Source organism: Chenopodium album, chromosome 10 (assembly GCF_948465745.1).
Source record: "Chenopodium album chromosome 10, dcCheAlbu1.1, whole genome shotgun sequence".
Taxonomy (NCBI): domain Eukaryota; kingdom Viridiplantae; phylum Streptophyta; class Magnoliopsida; order Caryophyllales; family Amaranthaceae; genus Chenopodium; species Chenopodium album.
The window spans coordinates 6,555,195-6,578,612 of NC_137843.1; the positions used below are offsets into that span (position 1 = coordinate 6,555,195).

General features: G+C 32.6%; 1 protein-coding gene and 1 long non-coding RNA gene across 4 annotated transcripts; one reads left to right on the forward strand and one right to left on the reverse strand.

Moving 5' to 3' along the window:
* Positions 1-650: 650 nt before the first annotated feature.
* On the reverse strand, positions 651-7,813 carry LOC145562092 (uncharacterized). 2 transcript variants are annotated; one of them, XR_014094277.1, is made up of 4 exons: positions 7,621-7,805; positions 7,085-7,183; positions 4,793-5,049; positions 651-1,219 (listed from the first exon to the last, which is right to left on the reverse strand). It is a non-coding gene; the product is annotated as an uncharacterized LOC145562092 (long non-coding RNA). The 2 variants fall into 2 exon arrangements; XR_014094276.1 differs by having other exon boundaries at positions 651-5,049; positions 7,621-7,813.
* A 10,142-nt stretch (positions 7,814-17,955) lies between these two features.
* LOC145563326 (uncharacterized) lies at positions 17,956-19,907 on the forward strand. 2 transcript variants are annotated; one of them, XR_014094528.1, is made up of 3 exons: positions 17,957-18,687; positions 19,311-19,434; positions 19,614-19,907. XR_014094528.1 is itself a non-coding variant. In XM_081623770.1 (2 exons), exons 1-2 carry the CDS (start codon positions 18,297-18,299, stop codon positions 19,325-19,327), a joined length of 408 nt encoding a protein of 135 aa, XP_081479896.1. In that variant the 5' UTR covers positions 17,956-18,296; the 3' UTR covers positions 19,328-19,486. The 2 variants fall into 2 exon arrangements, 1 of the variants encoding a protein (XP_081479896.1); XM_081623770.1 differs by lacking the exon at positions 19,614-19,907 and having other exon boundaries at positions 17,956-18,687; positions 19,311-19,486.
* The last annotated feature ends 3,511 nt before the right edge of the window (positions 19,908-23,418 follow it).

The following is a 23,418-nucleotide window of genomic DNA, read 5'->3' on the forward strand; positions in this document are numbered from 1 at the left end:
AATGGATGAGAAAAAAGAATAAGAAATACATCGAGAGCTTGACATATCAATGGTTGTTTTTAGAAGAAAGAAGAGAAAGCAAATAAAAAATTTGGAAAAAAATGTTAAATGTTAACCTACTTATATAACTCTAACTCAATTTGGGCGTGAAATTTCTCTCCAAAGTGTGGTAATGAACCGTTAACACAACTACTAACATTGGATTAACATATAGGGTACAGTTGAATAAACACTTTAAATTGGAGGGTATATCTTGTATTTTTTAAAAAAACATGGGCACACCTTAGAAACTCAATAACCTTGGGGGCATAGCTTAGAAAACCCCCAAAAAAAATTTGACGCGATCTTAATCATGTAGGAGTGACCAGAAAAAACTATGTAGGCGCATTTTCTTCAAGGTCATAGAGTGACATTTGGTTTATAGTCATAGTAAAAATTACCATGAACAAAAAATTACCATGTTCATTTTGTGACTGTTCTTACACAGTGATTTCTTTATGGAACCATCCAAATTGTTCTTAAACTTTGCTACGGTGCACATCTATGATTTAAGCATACAAAACAGTTGCTTCTGGAAAAACCAATGAATATCTACTACGAAGTATGACTTAATCTAAACTCGATACATAGCAGGATCAGAGGACAAGATATAAGGAAGTACAAGAGAACAGAAGATTTATAAATGTTTATGGTTTTGTTACACATGATGCCAGTTTCATTAAGAAAACATACATAGTGCTTCCAAGTTTCCAACTCCTAAAAACAAAGTCATAGACTACAAAGCCAGAAAGCAGAGAATTAAGACAACTTTCAAGCTCTACATTCATAGTAAGAGCTCGGCTGTTAATCAGAATCATATTGAAGGCTGAGTTTCCTTTGGAGGATGTAGTTAGCAGCCTTAAAATCAACACAATCATCAGCAGGAGCTCCAAAGTAGTTACTGGACTCCTCGACTGAATCTGGCCTGTAAGAGTTATAACTATCTCCTGTGATGAACGAAACTTTTCGTGCCATCTGAGGTTTGGCATCATGGTTGACAACATAGTCAACCAAAGCGGCAGTTGGAAAAGTCTGATTCGGCCTCACATATCTGAGAGTCGATGAAGGTTCTGCTGCTCTGAAGAAGGATGTCCTGACCACTCCCATCTCTGCTATTTTTGTTGTGTGTGTGTAGTGTATACTGATGTGTTTACCTTTGTGTGGTTGGCTTCTTCACTAACTGAAGGGGGCCTTAAGTAGTGAGTTTTTGGTGCATCTTTTAGTGGTCCATAAAGTTATCATAAAGATAAAAATGAAATATATTCCTTCAGGTATGAAAATGACGGTTCAACTCAATTGGGTAGATTAATATTCAGGGTGGTTAAATGATTTTAAATTGATCAAAGTTTATCTGTTTACAGAACTTTAGTGTTTAAACAATTAGGAGAAATGGAGAATCTAGTATGCAAATCATACAAAAGTGAGAAAAAATATCTAACCGAATCACTTAATAATTCCTTCTAAACAATGGTTAATCCGCCTGTACTAATTATTTATAATTCTGAAAAAACACTAGCTAGTGTAAAGAGAACATACCTGAACACTTGCTTTTATTCGCCATCAGGGTGATAATGAAGCAATCCTAGTTCAGCTCCTCCATAATCTAGTCCCTTTTCTATAGTTAATTGTTTAATTCATTTCTTTAACCATATTTTTAATCAATGTGAGGGAAATGGAATCAAATCAAGTAAAGATAGGCTGTTTTTCTTGTTAGCATTATCATGCACTTATTACACGTGTACTTAGGAACTCTGGGATAAAAGGCATTAAAAAGTCTTAATGTTGTCCAACTTTGTAGGTTCCTGTAAATCAGGATCAGTACAGAAAATCTATTCCCTATGGTAAAACCAAATTAAAATCTGATATTGGTGACAAAAGGTGGTAAGTAAGATAATTTTTTTGAAGAACCTCTCTGCATATGTCCCATTGTAAAGTCACTAGAATATGTTAAGTGGGACAAAAACTCCTCTGATTTTAGAAGCTGACTAAATTAGAGGCAGAGAGTTGGAATATTTTATATTGGCACACATAGAAGGCATATACACGACTACATGAGAAAGTGGCTCACCCTAAGCTTTAAACCTCTCACGGGATGAACTAAGGATGGAGCCAAGGAGGGAATAGTATATTTCGATTTATAGGATTTTGTAGTATTGGTATATTTTGCAATGGACTTATGGACCAATAAGCTTTTTTACAAAGAACCTTTTATCACTTTATTTAGAGGTTAAAAGGCAGACAGGGGATTGAGGAGGAGAAGATTATGAGAGGCCGGGAAGGAAATAGTGTTTAAGGAAAACAATGATATTCTAACAAAGTGGTTTGACTTTAGACTTACTCTTATAGCAACTAACCAGAGAAAGATGATGTTAACGAATAAAATTTGTGGACTTTTGAAGATAAGGAAATTCATTTTGTTATTGGTGATGAATTTTAAGGTGTTTGCCTTTCTAAAGCAAACAACCGACTCAAAAACCATTCTCTTTGGGTCATCATGAAGAAATAAGAACAATTCACAAGTGGATCAAAAGTTAACTGAGTCAGATTGTTCATGCACATGATCTTTGTACCAAAAGATCCCTGGTAAACTAAAGGATGCCTAAGTAAGTTTCATAAGACCGGAGTCTCATCATCAGTATCATCATGACATGATCCTTTCGTGGCTCAAGGATGCAGAATAATGTCAGAAAGCTTAATTGGGAAAATAATTCAAAATAAAGTTCAAGATAAGAAAGATTTTGATGGGGTCTGTACCAGTTGTATTTCAAGATTTTAATACTTGTGATCCATCATATGTATATTTCAGAAAGGAAAAAAGTTCAATACGAAGTATTAAAATTAACAATTAAGATGGAATATGCTGGAAAAAGAATTTTGGTGGCTCACTCGAACTTTTGGACTTCCATTACAAGTTACTTATTAGACCTTAAGGGAACTTGCAATAATTGAAGTGTAGAACCAGATGCTGCTAAGGAAGAACAGATTGGAATTCATGAATAATCGAGGAAAGAATACAGATGCAATCAGAAGGAATCCTTAACTTTCAAGGCAAGATTGTCTTACAGCATCTGTTATGCCATTAATTACGAACATACTTTTTACATCCTCATTGGTTTATGCCTCAAGAATTAACTTTAATTGGATTATTTGGATAGTTTTATAGCCAACTTTCCGCCTTTTGTGGTTTCAAGCTATGATTAGTTGATAGAGTTGTGCACAGGTATGTTACAGGTTCGTATTAAAAAAGGATCAATTTGTGGTAAAAGAAGCTTTTACATAAAATAATGCCTGAATGTATTTATATAAATTTGGATAATAGTTATATAGCCAACTTTCCACCTTTTGTGGTTCCTCACTATGAGGATTTGATAGAGTTGCACACAGGTATATAACAGTTTTGAATTTAAAAAGATTAATTTGTAATAAAAGCAGTTTTTACACAAATAAATAATTGTATGTATTTATATATATAATTGTCTTTTACCAAAGGACCCTTTATAAGCACCTATATCCAAATAATGGTTCAAAATGAGTAACAAAGACAACTAATTATTACCATAACCTCAATTTGTTTACAAGGTATAGCATAATGACTCGGACACAGTATGAAAGAACATATCAAAACTCTGGCCCTAAATGTATACTCAATCTGAATAAGTGAGTTCATGCCTAAAGCGTGCTTTAACTGAAGAAATGTAGCTTGAGGCCTTCATGTCAACTGATTCATCAGCAACAGCACCAAAATAGCTGTCCAAATGATTGACAGAATCATTTTTGCTGTCAGGGACAAGATACGAAAGTGTTTGGATTGATAAAGGTTTTCTGTCCTGATTGACAAGGTAACAAACCGAAGTAGTTGATGAAGGTTTTGGAGTTCGGTAGAATGATGGGATCAGCTTGACCTTCATAATGGAAGTGTATTCAAGTTAAACAATTCTTTGAATTGAAGTTTAGATGCTCTATTGTACACTTGCCTTTTATAATGATATATTTTGTTGCTTAGGAAGCTTGCCTTTTATAGGGTTCTAATACTGCATTTTGTATTACTATAAGCTAATCAGATTAAGATGAATCCTATAAAGATGGAGGGTGGTTTATTCTATGTGCTTTCAGTTCAAGAATGGTCCACTTGGATTACATATATGCTAAGTCTCCATGAGGTATTTCCAATCAGCCAAGCAATGCAATTATGCAATGCCTTTTTTAGTGGTGAAATAACTGAATAATCTTAATCATCTACGGATTTACCATAATCATTGTGCCTTTTTTTGAGGTATGATGTTGATTACAGGCCAGTATAATTATCTTCAGCGACACTTCTAGATTAAGTCTTTTAAGTCTAGAAGAAAAGAAAAGAAATTAAATTGAATCATTAACTTATTATTAGCAGAATCTATCATTTCATATTTCATATCTGCAGCAACAGATGAAAGAAACATTTCAAGACAGATCATTGTCACATTTTCATCATCAACAGTTTGACAGTTCCTGCTGATATTTTGTTTTTTAAATTAGATTTATATACGTGAAACTTTCTCTTTCTCCAACTTGAAAAAATCTGACCCTAACTTAGGCACAGAACTGAATAACTCAGAACAGTATTGTATAGATTCCTTCAATCCAATACCATAAATTATCGTAATTACTTGGAGAAATTCGATACTATCAGTTAATGAACCATCTAGTATATCTCCAAGTCATATTCAAGAAAGACTAGTCCATACTTTGGTTTCAAAGAGATTTAATGGCGTACCTCTATAAAATCACAAGGTAGGAGTTGGATGAAACTCATGAAAGGGTCTCTCTGACTCTGTTAATTAGTGCCAAATGTCCTTCCTATCTTCACATAGAAAGCATTTTTCATGTACAATCAGTCAATATGATCACCATTATCAGAATTCAGCAACTTGTCCAGAGACCAGAGGTCCGTCATATAGAAAATTCGTTGGACTGCGAACTATTTACTTCAAATTCATTGCTCTGTATCTGTTCATCAGTACTTGTTGGTTCCTGCAATGAGCTTGGTGTCAAAATGTCTCTTCATATACTTGTGGAGCCAGCATTAAGTGACAGAAACAAATTCAGCAAGATTCCACAGTTCAATTCATTAATTATCAGATGCATAATACAATGTCATTTCTGTTAATCATATTTTAAATCAAATTGTTTAGCTAGTTCAAAATTTTAAACTATGGATAAGGGAGGATTATTCCTATAGTCCTTTATAGATAGGCCTAATCCTAGTCAAATAATTTAATACTGTGTGGTGTGGATAACACTCACTAATTTATTACTTTGCTTTTTCTGCACTTTGAAGTTTGAAGGATTTCAAGGATAGAAAAAACCTTATGTACTTATATGTCTTAACATAAGCGAAAGGAATGCTTCTTTGAAATTTTGAATTGTAAGATGTTAGAACCTCCAATTTAGAATTTCCTAGATCATTATTCTTCTGCAATAATAACAATTCTAATGAGGATTTGTGATAAAGATTTTAAAAATTTCTTCTTAATAGTGAAGCACGTGCAAGTCTGTTTGATGAATTTTAACATCTAGCACAAGAAATTTTAAGACAACTGGTGAGAAAGTGTTGTGCCAATATTTCTATTTCTTTGTATGGTTGATTTATCTGAATCTATGAAAACAAATTAATTCATGAACATGAACCAACGTAACATTTCATGACTATTCTACTGTCAAAAAAAAAGTTGACAGTAATTCTGTGTCTGGATTGATAGAGGTTTATGTACAGGCTGACTTATAAACAGAAGTAGTAGATGAAGGTTCTGCAATCCGGTTGAAGGATGCCATTAGCTTCACCTTCATAGAGAAAGCAATATAAAGTCATGCAAATAATTGGAGTTAAAGTCTTTAATCACTGTTCATATTTTGTTGCTAAAAAGCATGCCTATATAGGAGTCTGCTGCTGCAAGACAACATAAGTTTACCAGTTTAGATTGATCCTTAAGGGATAGATGACGGTTAAATCTTTGTAACTTTCACTTAAGGGTGGTCCAAAGAAGAAAAAGTATATCAGTTTTATTTGATATATTATTAATCAATAAAGCAGCTATATATACTTCGTTGAAGATACGAGGATATATCTTGCTTCATAGTTAACATATAATTTTTACGCAGTCAGAAGATTGGCCAATAGGACTAAGAATTTTTTTTAAGGCATACTGTTGATAACAAGGCAATATAATACTTTTCTGTAAGACAATATTTCACCTCAAGTCTTCAATCTTTATGTTTAATTATTCCAAATTAAAAGAAAGAAAAAAGAAACAGAATCCAGAGCAGTATCATAAAATTGCATGATATTTCCTTTTTCAGTAATAGAAGCAAGAACCAAGAAAATTTATGTTTTTGTTTGAAATTATCTGTATTCTTTAGGTTCATGTATGCTTCCCCATCCATCCCAAAATAAACTTCCACTTCGACTCTAAAAGATGCAGAATTTATTCTGTTAATCTGTTTGTAATTTCTTCTTATGTCCTAAAATAAATTTCTTCATTGACTTAGGAACAGAACAAAACACATGAAACAGTATATTACATAATTCGGTTTAATCTACTTACAATGAATAACCCTCTTTATACCATGCCACCAACTTGTGTACAAGAAAAACAGCCTATTGGCTAATACAAGTTATACTGCAACAAGGTGGAATAGAGCAAAATGCACGAAACAGTATATTATATTTTCAGTATTGGTCATGGCCATATCAGTGGAGGTAATTTGTATGTCTGAGACAACGAGAGCTACTATCGTTAGGTTTCAGGAATTTAGATTCAGCAACTTTCACAGCAATACACATAAAAAGATAAGACTGTCCAAGCTAAATTTATTGGACTGCTGCAAAACTTGTTTCAAATTTATTAGACTTATTATTATTCTCCCAAAAATATCCACATTAGTTAAAAAATACTAAAATAATGCATCTGTTGGCTCCCTGAACTGTTTACTGATATATTAATAGCATTTTCATCATGTTAGTTAATTATCGTAAACTATGGATAACGGAGTATCAAAGTCATCTCACCTACGCAGCTCCACTAAAGCACAGGAGATTTGCTGAATCCTGGTTGCACACTTTGTTAATTGTATACGTGGATTAGATAACACAGAATAATTTATTATTCTGCAATTAAAAAGGCACTTTCACAAAATCAAAAACATGATATTCATATTAAAATAAGACATTAGACTCAATTCTTCTAGTATAAGATAATTGTATTAGAAAGGTGCTTTAATCTTTATCCTTTAATTATACTTGAAATTAAAAATAGAAACAGGCTCAACCAAATAGTAAGGAAATTAAATTAAAATAAACCCTAGCTTATCTCAATCGGTAAAATCAAGAATCATAATACGGAGTAGAACATTACACTCCTTTCATTTCATATTTATACTCTAAAAACAAAATTGTGCGAATCAAAAACACCACATTCATCATAAACGATAAGTCTATTCGAAAATTAAAATGCGATTCGATTAAAATCCAATCAATTGCATCGATTACTGTAAAATTGACAAGTAAATAATCATCAATTCATCGATTAATTATGTAACCCTAACCTTTGCGCTCGAATTTCTGCCGAATTCTGATTGAGAAGGAAACCCTAGGAATTTGATTTTGTAATTGCCGCGAAAGAAGTTCACCGACATGAAACGTAGCGCCAGAAGGAAAATTGATTTTCATTTTGCTCATTTGGCGTGCTACCTTTTATTATAGGCCGTTTGTCCGTTACTTTTTTTTTTTTTATTTTATTTTTTTATTTTATTTTTTTAACAAACAAGCTCATAATAAGCCTATTAGAGCAACTCCAATGATTATTGTTAGGAACTTGTTTATAATTTTCAAAATTTTCTAGTTACTAGCTTGATCATTAGAGTTAAAAATTACAATTAGCTTGTCCAAGCAAATTAGCTTGCTGAGAAAAAAAGATTCCAATTTTTTTAGAATTTTAGAGATTAACATATTAAAAATAATTAAATTTATAAAGCTAATTGAGAAAATCAAACTTATTTAATCAACAAGCTAGTAGCTAATCATTGGAGTGCAAAATAGCTACAAAAAAACTAGCTAAAAATCATATGTGGCATGGCAAGCTAATTTAACAATTAGCTTACCATTGGAGATGCTTTTACACTTTGATTTGTCGAATGGATCACACACTCAGATTGTACATACTATATACAACTCCGTTTCAAATTAATGCATACCTTATTTATTTATTTAATAGTATTTTTTGATTTGATTTAATTTAATTTTTTATCATATACCAAGAATAAATTGTTTATTTATTTTATATATTCATAACACTTTTCAATTTCACCTTATATTCTTGATTTTTACAAAAATGTCACCAAATGTCCAAATGGCTAGCGAACGTCAACTTCGTTAGTCATTATGGCTAAGAATACTACGTGGCAACCACTAATTAATTAACATTTTAATTATGAAGTATTTGATTATTTATTAAACAAAAAACAATCATCCCAGCTAGCCACCCTAACCTCCTCACCCCCACTCCCGGCTAAGCACGCAACATGACCCCCTTACCTCTACATTGCCTAGCCTCGATTGATCGGCATGCAGCCTACCCCATTCTGCTGAACCTTACCCCTCCTCCCATTTGCCCCACCTTAACCCCAAATCCCACCCAAAACACCTTGAAAATAGCTTACACCCCGAATTGACCTCATGTTCCCTATTTCCAGTCCCATAAACCCTAAAACCCACCCAAAAATCCAATTCAACCACTTAGAAAACGGGTAAATTTAGTGTTTTGGATGGTTGGATTTCTAGGTAGTTTTAGGTGGGGCTTAGGGTTTGGGGGTCCCGGAATTAAGGGACAGTGGGTTGATTTAGAGAAGGGCCTATTTTTCGGCGGTTTGGGCTGCAGGAAATGAGAGAAATGGAGCGTCGAGGTTGGGGAAAGAGTGGAGGTGGTTTGGCGGGATTGTGTGCCGACAACGAGTGTGGAGCAAGGGGCTTAGCGCCGATCAAGATGGGGAGGGTGGCTGACGGTGTTTTCTTTCCTTTTCATTTTACAATAATGAATTAATTAAATAATTTAAAAGAAAACTAATTAAAATTTGCCACGTGGCATAATTAGGCTTAATGACTAAAAGAGTTAGCCGCAGTTAATTATTAAGGGCATTTGGTGATTTTTTTGTAAAACTCAAGCTGTATGGTGAATTTATAGGGTTTTAAAAATATAGTATACTAGCCTAAAGATCATTTATCATATCTTGCAACAAACAATGACGACCCAAAAGAACGAACTTATTATCTCCATAATAGTATCCTTGATATATCTAGTAATTGCACTTATCGAAGACATAATTCCTTCATTTTTGTCACTCGTTATGCAGCCAAAAAACAGCTAATTTATGCAGGTTAAACATCTTTATAGGTGTAGTCGGCTGGCACAAGTTGATTGGTAGTCAAGCTACATTTGTAGTTTTACTGATGTGTACGTATTCCTCTTTGAGCCGTAGTACGATTTTGATGACAATATTATCTCCTCCTCTTCCTATCTCGACATTTGCTTATTCCTTTCCAAACTTCCTAATTACGTCACTAACCCTCAGCTTGACCCTAAACATCATTCTCTAAAACAGCATTGCCTTTTTCTCATACTTGAATATTAATTGCACCATTTATTACACCATTTTCGCGCACTCCTGGATTTTGCCTAATAATATGCTTCTAACCATAAGAATATAATCGATTAAAAAGATGCATTAGATAGAAAAACATTCGTATAAAAATCAACCCAAAATAGATAATATGACAAAATCAATCAATTTTGGCTAACTTTAAATCACAATACATTCAGTATCTTCAATCACTTTATTGTATGTATCGAAATATTTATGAAATTATTCACATTCTACATGTTATGCTCCACTAGTAGAAAAAACATTATGGGAAGCGATTCAAACCCCCAAATGGGAACCGGTTTTGAACCGCATGCTCTTGGGGGGCTTGCCAATTGCCTTTTAAATGGCAAGCGGTTCAGAACCGCTTGCCATTTTTAGAGAAAGGGCAGCGGTTTGGCGCCAAAACCGCTGCCCATTATGCCTGTAAAAAATATTTTTTTTTTTTGGTTTTCTTCACTTAAATTGTAACACAAACAAAATATAAGTAAAAACATTAATATATTCATTAATTAATTGTTGTAATATTACAATTTCATAAAAAAAATACAAAAAATTAATAATCATGTAACCAATCCCCTGCTCCCCTCGTACTGCCTAACTCAGCCCAACACCAACACCAACTCGTCACTACCCAGCCGCAATTGACGCAGCTCTCACCGCCATCTCTGCCCACCAATTTCAGCATCCCCTGCTCCCACCGCAATCACCGCCAGTCGCTGGCTTTCACACCTCCACCGCACCTAGCAGCCCACACCCACGAGCACCACCAGCCGCGTTAATCTTCCTCTTTTGCTCTTCTTCTTCTTCTTCCTTTTATCACTGCAACTCCAAAAATTCCCAGAAACTCAATCAAAAATGAACTAAACAATTTAAAAAACTCTTCAAACCCAGAAAATAAACCCCATGAAAATTTTAAATAAAATCTCAAAAAACAAAATAAATGAAAGAAAAAGGGGGAATACCTTGAAATCAACCAAAACCCCGATTTTGGCTTGAAATTATGGTTTCAATGGTCAAATTCGACCATGATAACTCTAAATCTAGAGTTTTCATGGTCGAATTTGACATAAAAAACTCTAAAATCCACACGCATGCTAGGCGATTTTGCTAGAATTCGATCAGATTTTTGGATTTTTGGTTTGTTTTTTTGCACGAAAATGAGGGGAGGATTGAGATTGAGAGAGGAAAGAAGATAGAAAATAGAGTGAGAAATGGATAGAAAATAGAGGAAAGGTGCGTGAAAATGAGAGAGGAGAGAGAGTGGCTGCGTGAAAATGTGAAATGAGAGGAGCTAGAGAGAGGTGCTGCTTGAATGAGGAGAGATACTGGAGGTAATGAGAGGAGGAAAGAGGCGTGAAATAATATGATGGGTTGGTAGGGTTTTTTTTTTTTTTACCAATGGCAAGCGGTTTGAGCTATGAACCACTTGCCATTTACATTTTGGCAAGCGGTTCAGGATGAACCGCTTGCCATTTGCATTTTGACAAGCGATTAATCCAAAACCGCTTGTCCTTTGCATTTTGGCAAGCGGAATTCAATAACCGCTTGCCATTTGTGGCTGCCCATTCAGTTTATTCTACTAGTGCTCCAAACTGATATTCGTAGTCGGTTGACATTAACTCAACTCATTGGCACTAACCCATTGGAAACTTCTTCCATTATAAATCGTATATGATTTATCAATAGAAAAAATTATTAAAAAAACTTGACAAACAACTCTTGTCGTTTTGTTGATATGCACATATATATTTCTCTTTAACGCTTAGTATAATTTCGATGACGATATGACTAACTATAAACTTAATCTAATAATCCAAAAGATATTATTTGCATATTAAAATTAAAATTAAAATTAAATAAATTATATTAAAATTATTTATTAATTAACAAATTACATTAAATTATGTAAATATTATACTAGTTTTGTTCCCGAACGATGTCCGGATTGTCCTAAACTTATTAGTTTGAATGTTAAATAATATATGATTATATAATCCCTTTTGACAATGTAAAAGTATTTAAACGTACAATATCATATCGCTTATTTATATTATAGTTTACTTTTTGTATTTTTATTTGTAGGTATATTTATATGATATTATTAATTTGATATTGATTTATTGCACTTAAATTATTTCTAATGAATTGAAAGTATTTTAAGCACAATAAAATTATTATATTATTATTATTTATTTTATTTATTTATTTTTCTATTTTTTTTTAATGATTTTCTATTTTTTTTATTAACATATATTATAAATGAATCACATTTTAAAGAATTGGATGATGCCCAAATTGTTAATAAAATTTTAGGATAAAATTTTAGGTTAAAATGTTACATATGGACGTATAATGTCTTTTGATGATGAAAGATATTTAAACATACTATATCATTAGGGGTGGTTATTAAACAGGGCTACACATTGATAATAAGGTTGGGCCAAAATTTAAAGGGTTTAAAGTCTTTAATGTTTTAATGGACAGAGTCATTGAAAGGCTTTAAGATATAGGGTCAATAAAGGACTTTTATTGACAACCCATTAATATCAAAGAAAAATTAAAGGGCTAATTTAATGGGCCAAATTGTTAGAAAGAATAAACCCAATTTTTTACAAAAATTAAAACGAATTAAGAAAAAAAAAATATCCAATTTCGTTCATCCCCTCTTTTCGATGCTCTGAAGAAAAAATAAAAACCCTAAAATTGTTCAATTGTTTTACAAATTCTTGCATATTTGATTCGTTCCTAAGAGTAATCTAATTAGCATTTTCGAGCTTTCAAGCATCCAAATTTAGTAGCTGCGACGGTGGTAAGGGTATGACCACAACGAGGATCAAGCACATCTTCGTCGGAATCCCAAAACGATTCTTATGGATTGTACGTAGTAGTAGGTTGCAGCCATGGCTTGGACGCCATTGATGGAGAAGAGAAGAAGTGGAAACCCTAGGAGAGATAAAATGAAGAGAAATTGTATGAGTTATCATATTCATGGCGTTGGTTTGGTGGTGCTAGAGGTGGTTGGTACCTTATATACAGTGCATTGAAATTCCAATTCACAATCACAATTTTTTATTTTAATTAAACCAAATTGAAAAGATGAATCAGGAATTTTGGGGTTTTATTTTTGTTTTTTTAAGTACTCCGTAATATTTATATTTTATATTTTCTGGGTTTTTGATGTGAATATGCATTGCTATTTTTTTTGTCCATGTTCATATTAGTAGCTAAATGGAAGTATGTGGGTAAAGGCCCGTTAATGGCCCACTTCTTTTTTACCCCAACCCTAACCCGACCATGACCTTTATTGACCCTAACCCGACCCTCATCCACTAAATAATCATCATGACCCGCAGTCAACTTGCCCCGCTTATGACACGCAATGACCCGCCTAATAACCACCTGTAACGCCCCGACCTCTAACTCGGGTATTAAGGTAATCTAAGCAGCGGAATTAACCTAATTTGGTCGAGACGTCACTGCCGTAACTCCCACACGAGAGTTACAAGGCAACATTCATACCTTAATCATAAAGTATAGAAATCTATTCAGTACAGGAATTAATCCTACTTCAATAATAGAAGATCTTATTTTAATAAAAACTTACTAATGTCTTACTTGCTAATTAAATTAATAAATCATTCTCTTAAAACTATAAATATCTAGTGAGCTTCTTAAGATAATTAAAATCCTCGCCACTACGTGTTCCCTTTGTTCCAGCAGTACCTAAAACAGAAAAACATCAAAACGGTGAGCCGAAGACTCAGTAACATACTATTCTAGCAGCGTAACATCATTTTAATTAATTCATTTTAGTTAATAAAACAGGGAGAGTAGAACATATTAAAACAGGTAATAAAACAACATTTCAGTAAGCCTTCGTTCATAACCTTTTTAATAAATCATTATAATCAATATACATATAACAGGGGTAGGACGTCTCCTACTAACAGGGGGAGCCAGTGCTCCATACATATCAGGGGGAGCCAGTGCTCCTAACAGGGGGAGCTAGTGCTCCATAACAGGAATGGGCCAGTGCCCTCAGGGGAGCTATTGCTTAATCATATCAGATTATATTTATATTTTCTTATAATTAATAGAAATCAAGAAATTTCCAATCATTCAGAATGCTTTTATAAAATAGTATAACATCTTTATAAAATATTTACAGTGTATCATAAAACTCATCATTACAATATCCTTGTGATTCCTCAGAAAAATCATATATTTCAAGGAAAGATTTCAGACAAATCACAGTATAATCCCGCAAATCATAAAATGTATCAAAAACATAGATCACTTTTAATTCAATCGTAACATCATACTTTAATAAACGTATTTCGAAGGGAATTGCGGGTACTAGCAATAGCCGTTACCTCGATTTACAGTCCGGTAACCTTCCTGTTAGCTTTTATCTTATCGTTCTCACTGAGCTCCGAGGTCCGATTCCTCTTTTATGAAACAAGAATTTAAATTATCATATTAGTAGGGAAAAATTGATTCAAACTATAAACTCTTTAATTATTTTAGTATAAAACCAACAAACTTATTTCTAAATACAAGTAATACCATACGTAGCTTTATGACTCAAAGAAGTCATAGTTTTTCCACTAAATCATTAACTTAAGTATAAGAATTATTTTTTGTATTATAAGAAAAACAATACTAGATAACAAGATTTCTCTTTAAAGAATAAATATGAACATTGAAACAATACTACTTATACCTTGGGCTAATTAGTAGTATACGAAGCAATAAGGTAATGGGTCTTAGAAGGCCATTTTCATTAGTTTGACAAGAAAGTTTACGAAAGGAGAAAAGAAAGTATATAATGAGTTAATGACACTAGTGAACGGTGATGACGTTTTATATATACATAGAGTAGTATGGTTGCTAGAATGAACTTGAAAGAAAGAAGAAGATAAGATCAAGATTTGCTAAATTGATAATCATGGGGTTTTGAGTGACCAATTATATGGAAAGGCAACATTAGACTTTGTATTATAAAGCTCTTAACCGTGAGGAGAATAGAGAAGCAAGAGGTGGGTTTTGTTTTCTAGTTGAATGAAGCAAAGTTTATCCTTTGCTCTTTTGTTTCTTAACGGTGAAGGATCAATAGCTTACAAGAAAAGATTATAAAAGTTTATTAAGTGATAAGATTATCACAAGGATTAGGCAACTAATGGTAAAGGAAACAGTGAGAAATGAAATTATCAATTCTTTTCTTAGTGGTGAAAAAGGGATGAAGTTAGGAGGTGGATTTTGTCTCTTATGATAAGTAAGGGCATTTTGGTCATTTTATTTTCTCGGGTAAAAATACATATTTTGATACAAATCTTTAAACATTTTACTGACCGGAAATAAGCTGTAAAATAATAATTTACTTTCCTTAAAATTAGCTTCTGAAATAATATAATATTAAAATAAAATTCAAAACTAAAACATTAGTTCTTGTTAATATAGAGACAAAACCTTAATTAAGCTAATAAAATAAATATTAGAGTATAATAAATCAGGTTTTAAAATCTCGGGTATTACACCACCCCTATATATATCATATATATAATAGTGTACTTTTTGTAGTTTTGTTTAAATAGATATCTATGTATTTATTCTACCAAAATTATTTTTACTAATTAAAACTTATTTTTACTTATTCTCTATTATTTTTATAAACTAAATAATTAAGTCTTATTTTAAAGAACTTTTTTAAACGAATTTTATGATGAAAATAAAACTAAATTATAGGATATTCATTAAAAGTTATGATTATATTTATTAAAACTAAACTTATTTTGCTTGCATGGCATTTAAGTTAATTATTTCTAAAATAAATTAATAAATCTTAATTTAATTGGTTACAACTAAAATTTGTGTGATGCACGGTTTGTTAGTATTTTTTTTAAAAATAATTTTTCATATTTATGTGATTAAAATTGTTATTATATTAGTTTTAAAATATTAGATAAAATTCCTAATTTCAAAAGATAATATTTTGTATTTAATTAATTTAAACTTTAAAATCTCATTTGTCAATTTTGCTTACGTGTCATTTGAATTATTTAATTGTAAAAGAAATTAATAATCTCTTATTTAATTGGCTCTTAAATTTATAATCCTACATAGCGTGCTAAGAAAATTAAATCCTACGTGGCTCTCTAAAAACTCGGGGAAAAACTCCCCTTTATATATATACTAGTTTTGTGCCCCGGCGATGCCCGGGTAGTTTATGGACTTTTAAGATAAAATTATACTATTATGATTCAATTTGATTGAAAATAGAATTCTAAATTAACTATTTTTGCTACAAAGTCAATCTATATTGATACTTGGGGAAAAATTAAAACACTAAATGATGTTGTCTTGTGGCCTAATTATAAATTTATTATTTGGTATTTTATCGAAGAAATAACTCTAAGCTAATAATCTTATTCTAATATTCTATCCTAATTTGATTGAAAGTAGAATTCTTAACTAATTTTTTTTTTATCTTATGAAATCTATCCAAGGTGGTGCAACACTTGACGGTTTTTTTTTTTTTTATTTTTTTTTATTTTTTTTTATCATATGAAGTCTATTTAAATCTATTCAAGGTGGCGCGAAACTTGGCAAAAAGTTGGAATGCCAAGTGTCGCTATTTTGTGACCTGGCTAAAAGTTTAGCTTAATATATTAGTTATTATATGATATTAGATTAGATTTGTCACCTACATGGTTCGACACTTGACGAAAAATTGGAATGTCGAGTGTCGATGCGGACGATGCCTCATAGCTTGGCTTCGAGACCGACTTTATATATTAGTGATGACTTGATTTGATGGTGAATTCAAGGGTATATGGTTTAAAAACCGTAAAAACAATGATGAGTTATTGTAAAAGTTATATATATATATATATATATATATATATATATATAGTATGTCTTGCATGGACCCGATCCACATTAACTTTATGTGGACCGAAGCCCATCACTCCATCAGTGAGCCAAAAAAAGGAAATTCATTTTTACTGAAAATCACGCAAGGTTGTTGTTCTTCCTTCTCCCTCTAAAAATGCTCTCAATCAATTTTAGGGATAATTTCTCTCTCATCTCAAGTAATTTGGGGATTTTTCTCTCTTCTCTTAATATTTTTTCACAAAAATCATGTCAAAACAAGATCAAATTGATCTAAATTAGTATATATATATATGAAGCTATAGATCGAAGACTAACTACAACTACAATCACTATATAATTTCGATTTGAACGAAGTCTATGCATGCAATCGAAAGCAATTAGGAAGGTAAACATCCAGATACTTGTTATAATTCGTTCAAATTATACAAGATTTGTTGATTATTGTTATTAATATAATGTAGAGAATTTAAATAATCAGCCAATTGAATTTGGAATTCAACAAGAAGAATGGAGTACACGTTGAGAAGGAAAATCAACCTATAATACAAGCTCATGCAAAGATTTGTTATAATTAGTTTTTATTTGTTATAATTAGTTTTTATTTGTTATAATCAATTTTTATTTTACATAATCAGCTTCGTATAGGTACAGTCAGTTTAACAACATAATCAGTTTGATATGATATAATCACTTTTTATTTATTATAATCACATTTAGTTTGATATATCACTTCTTATTTTTATATTCACATTTACATTTAGTTTAATATAATCACTTTTTATTTATTATAATCACATTTGGTTTGATATTCCCTTTTCATTTAGTTTGATATGATCATATACCTGTTCGCTTACTCCATTTTGATGAAATTCCACCTCTAGTTCACACCACCATTGTTAATTTCGGTGAACTTCCAACTATAATATTCACCAAAGTTGGAACATAGTAAGAAAGAGAAAATCATAAGGAAGAGAGAGAAAGAGGCGTGTGATATAAACTTCCCCAAAAAAGACGTGTGATAGATAGAGATTGGTAAAAGTCACGTGATATTTACTCGGTGCACATTAATATTAATGTGGACCGGGTTTACTATAGTCTTTATAATATATATTAAATACTTCTCCAGTTTTCCATGCTTGGAGTTTTAGGAGAAACTAGAAAAAGTAATAAAATATGGAGGTAGTGAGGTTGGCGGAAAATAAAAAATTGTAGAAAATAAAAGTAGTGGAGAAAATTGGAGAAGAGATAATATATACTCCGTATTGGGTCCACTAAAATATGTATTTAAAAACGGAGGAAGTATAAATGTTTTTTTTTTTAAGCAAAAAGTTTGCTCTATATTGTAAAGAGAAATTTGAAGAAATCCGACCGGCGGACCCAATGATTCTCTCGACTTGGGAACACTTAATTGCACCGAAAAGTGACCTGGCCCCGCCATTTCCTGCTCGCTGGCTCGCTTCACTGCCCATACTCAGTCACTTTGGATTCTCCTTCTAGTTGGCCAATTAGGGGTACACGTACACCGTGCAATCACTCAACTATATCTGTCAAAATTCCAAAATTTCAGTTACAAACTCAATCAAAATCCTTATCTTTTTTGCCGCCATCATTCTCTGTATCTCAAACAATCAAACCTTCAACTCAAACCCTAATATCCAAATCAAATCATCCAAATTTCCTGGAAAAAAATGTCTAGAAACGAAGAAGATGATCCGCAAATCAGGGTTTTATACGACCTCTGTTCTATGATTTTTCATATTCTCCGGTATCCAACTCCGATCACACTCCCTTTTCCGGCGACATGTTCGCCGGAAAATCCCTCTTCCTCGTTATCAATCCGCCGTAATACGACGCCGTATTACCCGACACAGATTTCTCCGGCGTCGTTTGCTTGTTTGTTCTTGGGAATTTCGCTAACTTTGATGATACTTGGATCAGTGGCGTTTCTGATTGGATTTATATTGATGCCATGGATTATTGGAATTGTTTTGGTCTTTTATTTTGCTGGGTTTCTCTCCAATTTGTCTGATTTTGGACGTTCTTTTCTTTGCTGGGCTTTATCTCCCCAACATGTTCCTGGTTAGGGTTCTTCTTTTTTTCCAATTTAGGGTTTTTTTAGCCCTTTTTTTTCTTGGTTTATGTATATTTGATTATATTCATCCTATTTCTGTAATTATAATGTGTGATTTTGTTATTCGATTGAAATGATGTATATATATGGTCCATGTTTTTATTTTGAAAGATTAATGGAGCCTGTTTTTAAGTATTTAGCTACTTTTTTGAACCGAATAACTGGCAAAATCTCAACTTTATACTATGTTCGCACTTGCTAATCAATGTTTCCTTTTCGAGAATAGATATTTGGAACATTCTGTTTTGGAACAGAATAGCCAGTTTCAAGTAGTGTTCAGTCGATTACGTATCAATCAATATCCGATTCACTTGGTTGGTCTGAGGGTCGACGATAAGCATCCTTTTGTTTATATGCTGGAATTGTTAATGCAAGTTTGTGTAGTTCACTAGCTCTAGTTTTTATTGGATGAAGAGAGACAATTTTTGGATTCTAAATCTTTAAGAAATTGAAGCCCATTGTTGAGCTTCTTAATTTTAGTTCCTTCATGTGCTTAATTGTTGTTCTATAAACTTAAGTTTGGTTAGCCATAGTGCATGTGCTAATTGTATTTTGGTTGTGTTCTTTTCAGCTTGGAAACGCTTATAAGGACGGGGAATCCTAAGGACGGCGTGGGTTGTCAACTGTAGAGAGAACTTTTGGGTTGCTGAAATGTGGTTGCTGTCTCTTGTCCTAGTATATTAGTGTTGTAACTTGTAAGAATGTTTTTCTCTTTAATGAATACTAGATGACTGGTTTTTGGATTCTCATACTCTTGCTAAAATTATGCATTTGTGATAATTGATCATTTTTAAAATAGGCCAGAAATAGCTATGTGTTGGGTCTGGTGGTAGTGTATTCTTGACTATTGTTTAAACATTCTCATTCTTTTCAGCTTGGAAATGCTCATGAGGATGATATGGCCTGTCAATTGTAGAAATTCGGTTGCTGAGTTACGATGGCTGAATCTTGTCCACATATTAGTGTTGTAAGATTGTTTTTCTGCTCTATGAATGCTAGTTGATTGATTTCTGCATTTTTATCTTACTGTTATACATATAAATATATAGTAATTGCTCATTTAGTTTTTATGTATGCCAAAAGTAATTGTACAAGCCAAAATTTGCTGTTCTGTAGTGCTGGAAGTAATTTCTTGGATACTGTTTAGACATTTCTGTTTATTTGACTCTGGATTTGTTGTAAGTGGTAGACTCTGGATAATTTAGTGTTGGGTTACTTGGATGTGCTTTGTTTTGGCTTGGAAGTCGGAATCAAATTACTAAGTGAGTAGGTTTTAGGGTTTTCTTTAAGGTCTGAAGTCAGGTTCTGTTGTGGCAATATTGTCTCTTAAACTTCCTTTAGCTTTCTTCCTTCCGAGTCTTCTTTTTGATCAATCTTCATCCTTGTACCTTTTTATGGCTTTATATCTCTTCTGGGTACTCATTCAGCTACAGATCATTTCATTATAGTGAAATTTCCATCTGTTACTGAACACCTTTACTGGAAAATCCTACTATGACTGCTGCTTCTGGCATTTTTGCAATGGATGACTTAACCAAATGAAATGGCGCTGTGCTTAAGAACATGCAGAATCAGGTTTCTGTAACATAAAATCTAAATTCCATTAAGGGGTTTCTGGATTACGGAATTAGTTACTAGCTTCATTTTTTTTCCCTAAAAAACCTCCCCTAGTTTTGCCGTGTACAACAATTTCTTTGCAACTATTTTCATACAGTGTTGTAGACTTAGCCTAAAAGAAGTTCAAATGTACAGCTTAAACTTATTGCAGCATATAGACTTAATGAATATAGTGTTGTAGTGCTGTTGAAAAGTGTTGTTTCTTTAAATATCCGGGGATTTTTATGCCTAGGTTTATTTGGTGATCATGCCTTTGTATCAAACCTTTAAGAAGGGTAAAAGGTTGTGATTGAGTAGAGTAAAGAAGTGTGAGTGCTGAACGCCCTGAACACAGGAAGGGATGAGATTGGATTTATTTAAAAATAAACATACAGAATTGATTTACATGGTTCACAGTTCCTTTTCATCCTTGTAGTAAAAATCACACTTCAGCTGTTCTTTTAGCCCCAAAATTCTTCACTTTCTGTACTTACTTGACCGACATTTGAGATACAAAGATGCTAGACACATACAAATGAAATTAGAAGTTAGCACCAAGGTGCGCTGCAGATGAGCAGACAGATGAAGGGGTCTGCATATGAAAAACATAAATTAATTACTTTAGACCAAAAAAATAAAAATAAAATTTGTAGCCATATTTTTAACTACTAGACGGGGCTTTGAGACCAAAAGAATAGTAAATACAATCACATGCTATGTGTCTCGGACTCTTAGTTTCCCGGTCATATGCTACTGTAATAAAATGATGATGAGAGCGAGAAAGTAAAGTGGAATAAAAAAATAGAGAGAACAATTGTGCCTCCTTTTGAATTTCACTGAGAACTATTACCTGGTAGCTGGAATTCCATTCCTGGTGATAGCACTACGCTCAATACAAATGCCAGCAACACCAGGGATACTCCCCAAAGTGCCATTTGTTCTGTAATCTTGAATTTCTCTGGATACAGTGGTTTCTGTTCTATTGGGAAGGGATAACTATATCAGAAAGAAATGGTCTATGGAAATACATGGGTTCAACTCTAGCACCATTTTTCATTCTATTTTATTTATATTTTTCTTAAATTTTAATTTAATTTAATTTAATTTTATTTTATTGAGGGTTTGGAGTAACTTGAACGGCCTAGATCTCTTTTGAGGGTTTGACCAGACTCTGTGTGTGTGCGTGTTGTAGTTTGACTAGTTTCCCTTTGACCCTTTCAACGTAAGTGAACACAATTTGGCACAAACCCTTAAGTTGAACAGTAAAAAGAACCGCAACTCTTTTTCTTATGTTTTAAGGTTTGATTTGTCCATCTTTTTTATTACAACACCACAATTATATTTGTCTATAGTGTTAAACTGTTAATTTTAGATATTTAATACGAACTACTAAATTTATTAGCATATTGGTACTTTATATTGCATTTTCTCTATAGTAACGCTTCTTAAAATGGTTTGATTCATATATATATATATATATATATATATATATATATATATATATATATATATATATTTTTTTTTTTTTTTGTTTTTTCGGGTCAATTTAGATTCATTATTTGGCTAGATCAGATTTAGTTTTTCTTTTTTAGGTTAAAGGTTTTGTTACTCTGAACAAATTTGTCTCCATTTTTTTCCTATTACAGTTTGAACAAACTTCTTTGAATCCCCTTGCTATTTTAAAAAAACAGAGTAGAATCTCTTTTTCCTTTGTGGGATATGTCAAGTATGCTTTTGTTGTTCTGCTTAAATTACTCACAATTATATTTGTAAAAATGCTATGCTAATGTTCTACGCGTCTATCAGGCTTACATATGCTATTATGCTATTGCCATAGCCAAGGGTGTTATTTGTTAACACAAACTTTAGGTCAATAGCATATTTGATGGTATACTATGGATTTCGCATCAATCTGCAGAGTGCAAAATCTTTATTGTTGTCATGATAGTTTGTAATTTGCTGTTCGTTAGTTAATACATTCTCTTGTTGTCAAGTGATTACTGTGTATGCAATTGCGTGATTGTTAAAGATCACAGTATTTCTCAGTGGTCTCTAGTATAGAAATTGTTATATCATTAAACATCTTTAAAGGATTACATTATAGGAGTGTCAAACATCCTTAAAGTAATGGATTTGAATGCCAACAAACCAATAAATAACAAATCAAAATAGCAGACAGTTGAAACGTGAAAATCTCAGCATAGGATTGAGGACTAGTTGGTGTATATATGGACGCCAACAGCAATTAGGAAAATGGTGATGAGGCAGAAGTAGATGATGGTGTGGACTATTATTGACATCCCACTGGTCTGCAAGCTTCCAAACTCCACAACTCTGTTCTTTCCGGGCAGCTGAAACAGCAGTCCCGGCGTCAACAGAATAAACAGAACCAACGCAACCACCACTGGTCCCCAATCTGCCATTTCTCTTTCTCTGCCTTACTGATTGCCCTTTTTTTTTTTTTATTTTTTATTTTTTTTTATTTTTAAGATGGCTTCTTGAGTGATGTATTGATGGTGATTGGTGTGATATTTTGGAGATTAAACAGAGTCTCATTTATATATACAGGATAGTTTTTGGGTCAGTAGATTGGGAGATAGAGAGAGACAGACTAATACAACTTGATTAGTGCTCAGACAAAAGAGGTGACCCAATCTGGAAGGAAACATCACGAGATCGAAATCATGGAACTTGATAGGGATTTAGGATTGATTCTGTACTTCATGGTAGATGACATCCCGTGGAGGGTTACCGTCCAGCACTCTAGCTTTTGCTTTTGTCTCAAGTTAGCCTCTAAAAGAAAACCAGTTTGTCCTCATCTAGAGCATCTTCAATGCTTTCTTTCTAAATATGGTAATAATTAAAAGTAGTTTTTATATATAACTTATTAGCTGTTGATTTTGTTTATGAATATTGTGTTTTATTTAAAGTAGTACTTATTGTTGGCTTATTTGAATTGGTAATGTGCTGATTGAGTACCAATAGAGATAGTGTTAGGCTGCTAGTTTCCAGTAGGTAATGTAGGTTTATATATTTTGTCTTGCTACAGTTTTAATACACAAAATGAAAATATTACCTCTGTT

Bases quoted from the DNA above. Each gene is read 5' to 3' on its own strand.
- LOC145563326 (XM_081623770.1), top strand. From the start codon at position 18,297: ATGTCTAGAAACGAAGAAGATGATCCGCAAATCAGGGTTTTATACGAC.